Raw genomic sequence first — 9,444 nt, 5'->3', positions numbered from 1 at the left:
AAATCTATTACTTTGGTTATCATGTTTTCATTTAGTTGCAGTTGAGGAAATGTTACACAAATGTCCACGCAATACAAAATGGCCACTGCAGGCTCCGTGAAACTGTTGCCTTAATTCAATTCCCAGAGACCCTTGTGTGAGGGTGAACAAACACAAATGAAATGGTTACAAAAAACAGGGCTGTTCTCTCTATGTGCGTGTGTGTGTGTGTGTGTGTGTGTGTGTGTGTGTGTGTGTGTGTGTGTGTGTGTGTGTGTGTGTGTGTGTGTGTGTGTGTGACGACCCTTTTCACATTAAGAGCATGAAAATAATTTGTCTGCGGCGAGTGAGATATTCTACTCTGGGGAAAAAAGGAAAAAAACGTCTTGAAGTGTGATTCCGTCCTTGAGGCCTTTCCTCTCCATCTCCAGCTCTCTCCCTCTCAATCTCTCAGCATCTGCTCCATGAATGCTACCTGTTCTCATCTCTTCACAGCTGTGACCCCTAAAGCATTCACTGCAACATTTACTGATTTCAGTTCCCTACAGAGTGAAACAAGTTGTTACAAATAATAATAAATAAAAGAGAAGAGACACTGATACAGGATTGGCCTATATTCACTGTAACTAACTCCACTAACGAAATACTATACTATATACTACTGTACTATATTCATCGTAACTAACTAAACTAACTAAATACTATACTATATACTACTGTACTATATTCACCGTAACTAACTAAAATAACTATATACTATACTATATACTACTGTACTATATTCACCGTAACTAACTCAACTAACCCTATACTATACTATATTCTACTATACTATAATCACTAACTAAACTGACTATATACTATCTTACTAAATTACTATACTACTATACTATATTCTACAACTATACTATACAAGACCTCCTATTGTAAAGCATGTGGCTATCTGTACCACACTTTACTATAAGATACGTCTATTGTAAAGTAGTTATCTATATCATACTTTACTATAAGAGGCTACTATTGTAAAGTGTAGCTATCTATACCATAGGCCTACCATACCATATGTTACTACAACATACAAAACCACACTCTTTTGTTAATGCATCCGTGTAGCGTGTACCACAACACAACACAACACAACACAACACATCACAATATTACATTGATGCTCACTCCTGCTGCCAGCCAGTGTTCCTGTCCTCTCCACTAGGGACCGGACAGACGGACAGCCGACCCTATCCGTCCAAAACCCTGCATCTCGCCCTTAGATAATTACCCGGAGCTAACCCTATAGGAGATGAATACCTTGAGATATTGTTTTTCCTCCATGAATAAATGCAGTTTCAAATAAGACGAATAAATACTAAATGTAATGGACATGTTTACAGTTTGTTGGCTTTAGTTGGTGGCTCAGTTATTTATTCGCTTGGCCCCCTATAAGTGGGCACATGCTGACACCTAGTGGTGATGCATATTATAGCGCTAAACTCCATGAAAGGATTCAAGATAATATCGACCTCAGATGTTGGGTACGGATTGTGCTATAGATGTTGTGCTTACGGTGTCCTGCCGCCGGAGGTTGCTCTTGGTCAAGGAAGTGGACTTCTGCTGCAGGTGGACGAGACGGGAAGAAGGAAGGCTCTCTGTGGATGTACCTAGAGATCACGTAAAATATCCTTAAATGTATTCGTGTTGGAGGTTATGACGGAGCCCTTTGATGTCAATTCATTTAGTATATGCTTTAGACCACATGATTCCACATCAATACCTAATTGGACCATTTCTTCCACACATGGAGATGGCCTCTTTGGCCAAAGAGACCGACGGTTTACCTGGTGTGTTCGAGATGCCTGTAGGCGTGGCTCATTTACCACCCCGCCCATTTCCAATATAAACTGAATTCTCACCTAAAGTAGACACTAACCCTAACCATAGAGTCGCTTCATGAACTTGGCACGTTGACCTCTGAGTAAACCACGAGTTGAACCTTTACCTCTTTTATAATAAGGTGAGAAATGAGAACTAATGAGAACAAGTTGTAATGAGAACAATTTATATGTTAGAAGCACTAACATATCTATTCGATTTTTGCTTTTTATTATGTTATTTTTTATTCATTTATCTTGTATTAACGTATATAATAATACCTAAATAAATGGAGGTTTGATTGGGGCTATGGTTAAAACAAAGGTATGTTACAAAACATGTAGTTTGCTGTTTATTCAGTCGATTCATATGAGGCTCTAGTTTATATGGTTATTAGTTAGTTAATAAGTTAGTAAGTTAGTTTCGATTTCACAATTTTACCGATGACGTCGGGTCACGTGTTGACGTCTTCACCTTTGCTCCACTGAAGCACCAGAGGAGAAGGAGGAGGAGGAGCGGCCAGCGGTCTGCTGGTTGGTCCGTCATTGTTTTCCGTGAAGTGGTACAGGAAGTAGAGACGGCTGCTGATTGGTCCGTTCCTGTCAACACTAACCCGTGGCAGTGGTGAAGGAAGTAGTAGACATGGCCGGTCGACTGTCCCTGGCCGAGGTGGACCTCTGCTGCACCATTTGCTGCGACATCTTCAGAGACCCCGTGGTGCTCCAGTGCAGCCACAGCTTCTGCTCCGGCTGCCTGCGGGACTACTGGGCGCACCGGGGGGGCGGACGGGACTGCCCGCTGTGCCGGAGGGAGTCGGCCGACGAGCCGGTGCCCAGCCTCACCCTCCGGAACCTGTGCGAGGGCGCAGAGCCCTCGTCCTTATCGTCGCCGCCGCCGGAGGAGCTGTACACCGACCCCGGGGAGATGTGCCCCCTCCACGGGGAGCGGCTGAAGCTCTTCTGCCGGGACGACCGGGAGCCCATTTGCGTGGTCTGCCTGACGTCCCGGAGACACGGGGGGCACGACTGCTGCCCTGCGGGCGAGGCCGCCGGCGACCTGAAGGTACTCCTGGTTCAGTGGCTTCGGTCTAGGGTCAGACATAAACTAACCCTAACGATGCTATCACGTCTGATCCCTGACAGACGTAAGATGTAATATATTGGAGATGGGCTTGTGATCGTAGAAACCAAAAGATAACAACAGAAACCGAACAATAATAATAACAACATGGAACATAACCATAACACACGTCAGGCTTTGACTGAAGTTATCTCTGTTGATGAATGGCGGTATTGTATCGTACAGGTGTCTTATAAAAAACACTGTTATTGTTTATATCAGAGGTGTACACAGTGAGCTTATTGGTGAATGGATCTAACCCCTGACCCCAACTGTCCACAGGAGGACTTGAAGACCTCCCTGAGCACGCTGCACCAGAAGATGGTGGAGTTTGAGAAGACGAAGCAGAACTACGCAGACACCTCAGCGCATATCGAGGTGAGGGTCTTCATCGGCCACCCACAACAACACGACCACCTGTGTGGAGCACAGTTAGTGTTTGGAGCCGAAAGGTACTGGGTTCCACCCCGCAATGTCCACAGCCTTCCTGTGTTTAACATCATTGATCAAGATGGCCTTACCTCCCATCTGCTCCGCAGTGACATTCACTCAGTTGTTTTGTCAGTGTCTGCCAAATGACTAAACAGTAACATTTTTTTTATTGATTTATCTGTCAATCGCTTTAATTTAGTTTCAGAATTGTCGTACATATTGGCAAATGCCTGTGAGCACGCACGGCATTGCTATCATATCTTAATGTTCAGGCCGAGGGCTGTGCTAACGCTAACTGGTGGTAGCGTTGCACTACAATGATACAGTGTTGTTGTGACCCCCGTTGTGTGCGGCCAGCTCAGCATGCTCAACGCTCACCCCCTTCCAGGTGCAGGCCCAGTTTGTGGAGCGGCGGATGCGCCAGGAGTTCCAGGAGCTGCGGGACTTCCTGGACGGGGAGGAGCGGGCGGGCCTGCAGACGCTGAAGCAGGAGCAAGCGGAGAAGAGCGGGGTGGTGAGGAGGCTGACGGAGGAGCTGGAGGTCAACATCTCGTCTCTGTCCGACGCCATCGCGGCCCTGGAGGAGGAGATGGCCCTGGACGGAGTGCCTCTCTTGCGCGTGCGTCTCTACGTTATCTGTTGTTATTTTTACATTAATTAATTCCCTTGACCTTTCTTTCAGTCATTCCCTTGACCTTTCTTTCAGTCATTCAGCTGACCATTCAGTCATTCAGCTGACCATTCAGTCATTCACTTGACCTTTCTTTCAGTCATTCAGCTGACCTTTCAGTCATTCAGCTGACTTCTTCGTATCCAAGATGACTATCTGCAGTAGCTTCAACCTGCTGGCCATGACCCTTACCTAGGTCGGAAAGTCCATCCCAACTTTCATCTGCCTTCCCAATATAGTACACGTTATTTATAGCTACGACACCACACTGAGTTATGCTAACCCTCAGTCTCCAGTCTGTGTGTGTACATACAGGACTTTGTTTGTTTCTTGACCAAAATGCCCCATCAGATATCTTTAAGAAATCTCCTGTGACCCCGTATACATATCAGATGACCCCAAGTAGCGTCCCCCCCCCCCCCCCCCCCCGTCCCCATGTTGGCAAACGATAACTTGGAGTGACTTCAAAGACATTTAGGGGTAAGTAGGGGCTAGAAGCACCCAGGTCACTACACTTTGGGTTCATCCCGAACGTCATCACCCCCCACCACAATGAGTAAAAATGTAAGCCCCAATGAACTGCCTGTATTGGGGTTAGCCCTAGCCTCTGTATTCACTGTCAAGTCTTTTGTATGAGAACTGTCCTCACTAAATCCAATAGATGATGTTCGAGTATCATCTAACCATGTATTCCATTCTGCCAAATCATGTTTTTCAGAAATGCAAGAACAGCAGCGTTGGAAGGTAAAAGTCCATGTATTCGTTCTCTATTTCTGCATGTTATGTCTCCATGTGGTCACTGTGCTCTATTTCTTCATCACTTAGGCTACTTTAGTAGTCATCACTTCATCATCATCATGAAGCCCTTACTGAGTCCCTTCTCCTCCTCCAGGGCCGCCCCCCCAGAGTGTGCTGCTATGCCTGCAGGAACCCTGATCGACGTGGCCCAGTACGTGGGTTCGCTGCAGTACTCTGCGTTGGTGGGGATGCACAAAATGGTCCGTTACAGTAAGTGTCTAACCCTGCAGAACGGCAGCACAGTGACCATCAGCAAGGTTGTAGTGACTATAGGTGATCCCAGCCTGTGTAATCAAGGGGTCAGAACCCAGATCAGTTCATTAAGCAACATTGTTTCGGGTCAGAACCCAGATCAGTTCATTAAGGAACATGGTTTAGGCAGGGCTTGAACCCGGGACCTTCTGTCTGCTCCTCACCTCCCCCCCCCCTTGTGGTTCCTTCTCCCCCCCCAGCGCCGGTGACCCTTGACCCCAACACCGCCGCCCCCTGGCTCCGCCTCTCGGACGACCTCACGGAGGTCAGCGACACCGACGACCGGCCGAAGCTCCCCGACAACCCGGAGCGCTTCGACCGCGACGCCGGCGTGCTGGGCCACCGCGGCTTCTCCTCGGGCAGCCATTGGTGGGACGTGGAGGTGGGCGGGAACACGGCCTGGGTGGTGGGCGTGGCCGGCGAGTCGGTGAAGCGGAAGGAGAAGGTGGCGTCGGTGCAGAAGAACGGCTACGTCACCGTGTACTTCTACCACGACATGTTCTTCGCCGGCACGTCGCCACTGACACGACTCAACCTCAAGTCGCGCCCACAGAGGATCCGCGTGAGGCTGGACTACGACAAGGGGCGGGTCTCGTTCCACGACGCCGACCGGAACCTGCTCATCTACTCCTTTAAGCACAGTTTCAGCGAGAAGGCGTACCCCTACCTCTGGGTAGGCTGCAAGCTGTGTCCCCTGAAGATCACGGCGGGGGAGGGGGTGCTGAAGGTGGTCGAATGAATGTGGAGGATTGTGTTACAAAGCAATCTAAATCTTCTCTGGGGGGGAATTAACAGCCTTGGCCAAAGCATTCCTGTTTACAATGTAAGTTGGGTGTGTGTGTGTGTGTGTGTGTGCGAACATTTGCGTATTAACAAAACATGATTGTATCTTCATCAAATGAGTAATGGTCTTCAGAAGACAAGACATTGTGTCAATAACAGAATAATATAAATCTTATAAAATAATATAAATCAGTCTTCTCAATATCGTTTAATGTTTATTGGATGCCACCAAATCCTACTCACTGCACCTTTTAACGTAAAATCCTGCACTATTTCTTTGCTTTTCAGTATTTGCAGATAAAAATCGAAATAAATTTTGCTTTCGAAAATCTTTTTAAAACGCTCTAATTTTTTTATGGACATCCAACTTAAGAAAATAAAAAGTTGCATATTTTGTTTGAAATCGATGTTAGAAAGAGACAGTTAATAACGGCTAGCTTAGTTTGTGACCCAGTTAACTGCTTTGACCTTACTATTGATCAACGGGAAAGGTTTCTTCCTTCAAAACAGATTTGTCAATTATTTTGCTATCGATTCCAACCATGCTGCAGAGAAGATTGGTAAACCTGAGAATACTGGTAGACCATTCAGTGGTATTTCTAAATATTTAGAAATACAGTTGTGCTTTTTGCAAAGAATTTGCAAATATCTTTTCAATGAAATTATTTTTTTCTGTTTGTCTCCACTTTCCACCGAGGTGGCTTTTACTGGGCTGGGACACAGGCAGGCTGGTGATGTTGGGAACCAGTTTAGTGTAGAGTTTGAAGGTAGATGAGGCAGGAGATCTCCGGGAGTGTGCGGCGATGGCCGGTTTAATCCGTTGCACAGCGATTGCTCAATGTGCAAAAGGGGATTGACTCACCTGTTGCACATTAAGCAATCGCCACCCTGTGGAAGTATTACCATGGTGCGGCAGATAGAGCTACACTATATAGCCTACACTACATTTCTATCTTAGAAAGTACAACTCATGTTGGTTTCATTTATTTTCTGTTCACGTGGAATGCAATAAAGTACATGCTTGGTGACCTTCAAGAGGTGGACTACTGGCGATTATTACATTCTTGCAAAATGCAAATAAGGGGCTACCTGAATAGCAGCTGAATGGAATACAAATCCATCCTGGATGGCGAGGCTATAGCAGATAGCCTACAATAATGAAGAAAACCAAAGATGAGACAAAGACAAAATATGGACACGTTTAATGTTTTATTTAAAAAAAAGTTATAACAGTTTATTTTATACACAACTATTTAAGAGGTTATAAGCCTATTGACAGAGAGCCCTCATGCCCACTTCACAATGCAAATATGAAAAACGAGAAGAGCAGGAAAACGGTAAAGAAAAAAAAAAAAGACCAGGGACGGATTTTTAACAATTAAAACAAAAAAACTTTAGATCCTTCCCAAGTATCACACACAAGGTACCAAATACAGTTACTATAAAAAAAAATTAAATAACAACCAGCAGTTTTCCATTGTAAGTGTGGCTTCTTCGCCCTCTAGTGGCAACAGTCGGCCAGCACAGGACGCAACCACTCCGCCAACAAAGACGAGATTTGGGAGGTGCGCACGCTGATCAACCTCAACTCCACGCGAGAAGCATGCAGGTGCACAGGAGATGTACAAACCAACACAAGCGTGTGTGTGTGTGTGTGTTCCTTTTTTTTTTTTTTTTTAACCGGCAGGGTGTGGGTGTGTTGTACAGATATACTTTGTTGTGTTGTAGGCAGCAATACGTCCATCGAGCATCTTGAGAATGATAATCGTTTATCTACCTTATTAACAAAAGAGGAAACAGGAAGGGGGGGGGGGGGGGGGGGGCACAAAAGCATGTCAAATTCGATAACACATTAAAAATATTGCAACCAAAATAAATCTAATCTGTAAGGGAAGCATACTGATTAACTGGGCATCGTTATTTTGTCCTCTAATCAATGTTATAAATGATGAAACCCAAACAAACCACAAAGGCTGAATAAGTCTCTCGCTGCAGCTTACTTAGTTTGTGCGAAGAGAGAAAGGGATAAAAACAAGCAATTATAATTACTAAACTACACCAGCTCTAATGTGGTCCGGTGGATTGCTTTAGTTCTATTTTTGAGGGGGAGGGTTAACATAATAATAATGATAACATTATGAGGGCTATTGTCACTTTTCTCTGGTGCTGCTGTACCGAAAGCAAATGCATTGGTTTTATTACAGAATACGGCAAAAATTAAAAGTCAATCAAATTAACAATTGAATTCCTATCGCAACACTTTTAAACAGATTAAATATAAATGAGGTTCGGCGTACTCTTCGCACTACAGTGGGAGCATTCTAAACGACATTCTACATGACAAAATAAAAATGTAAAAGATGTTAACAGGCAGCTTAGGGGAAAGCAGGAGCCGTTTGTGCCATGGAAACATGTATCCAATGTGCTGTGCCTCCATTTTGCAGGTTGACGTTAGGTGTCTTTCAAACACTAATACAGGCGCTGAACTACTCAAGTCAGACATCAAGATGGAAACGTACAGCCATGGACAAACCCCTACAACATAGCAGTAGTATGACACGCTACCAATCGTCGATAACAATCGTGTTGTGTTTTGCAGAAACATTAAGTCCCATTACAGAGCCTTTGAATCATGTAAACTTGTGCACTGAAAATACTGTTAAAAAAAAAAAAAAACTGAAAAGGTGAGTGGCTCATCTTGTGATAAGAAAAGAAAAAGGAAAAGGTATTTGATGTGCTTTCAGGCAGAACTGAAGATGTAATTATCACTGCCGTGCGCGAACACACGCACGCACACGCACACGCACACACACACACACACACACACACACACACACCTCAGGTAGGGAAGTCTATATGGAGTGTCATACATGGACCAAGAAACTGACAAACAAATCAAGAATTGAAAACTGAATCTGATTGGATGATGACTCCCTTATCAGAGAGTTTCACAACAAACTAGCTAACTACAACTGTGATGCGGCCACGTAGTCACGTTAACATGTTTGCAGAGTTCGGCAACTCTTTGCCGTTGTTATCGGTTCTCCACCTTTTTGTTTGCGTTAATCTTGCGTTATTTCACTGCATGGTTTACGATCCGAAAAAACGTCATGTTTCAATTCCAAGCCACAGAAGCCGACATAAGCTAAACCAAAACTCCTTGTTTTTTTTGTTTCTAAACTGTACAATCTCTTGGAAAACTTCAAAAGAATAATCACACCTCTTTTAACAGTCAAACTGTGAGCGACCATGTGGAGGGAAAACAATATCTATGGTTGGTTTCTAACACTGTGCTTTAGTTTTTTTTCACACTTTGTTTTTTACCCTTTATAGTTGGGAAACGTTGATTGGATTTCATCCATGTTCACCTTCTTCTTGTGAGGAGGCAGACGAGGGTGAAGGTCCCAACTAAAAATATATATGAAATAATAAATTAATCAAAAGCTCAAAACAATCAAAACCCGTGGTTTGTGACTGCAATTAAAATTAAAATTAAATTTGAGAGGCCAGGGTTGCCTAGGTGATCCGGCTGCTTTGGCAGCTAA

General features: G+C 44.5%; 1 protein-coding gene across 1 annotated transcript; it reads left to right on the top strand.

The window, feature by feature from the left end:
• The first annotated feature begins 2,357 nt into the window (after positions 1-2,357).
• Positions 2,358-5,909, top strand: LOC311376686 (zinc-binding protein A33-like). Its single transcript, XM_084491184.1, has 6 exons — positions 2,358-2,907; positions 3,247-3,342; positions 3,785-4,015; positions 4,785-4,810; positions 4,959-5,074; positions 5,317-5,909. The coding sequence occupies exons 1-6, from the start codon at positions 2,488-2,490 to the stop codon at positions 5,853-5,855; spliced, it is 1,428 nt and encodes a 475-aa protein (XP_084347310.1). The 5' UTR covers positions 2,358-2,487; the 3' UTR covers positions 5,856-5,909.
• Positions 5,910-9,444: the final 3,535 nt, after the last annotated feature.

This window comes from Micromesistius poutassou (assembly GCF_964030765.1).
Source record: "Micromesistius poutassou genome assembly, contig: SCAFFOLD_5127, whole genome shotgun sequence".
NCBI classification, from domain to species: domain Eukaryota; kingdom Metazoa; phylum Chordata; class Actinopteri; order Gadiformes; family Gadidae; genus Micromesistius; species Micromesistius poutassou.
This window is presented reverse-complemented; position numbering and strand designations above follow the sequence as displayed.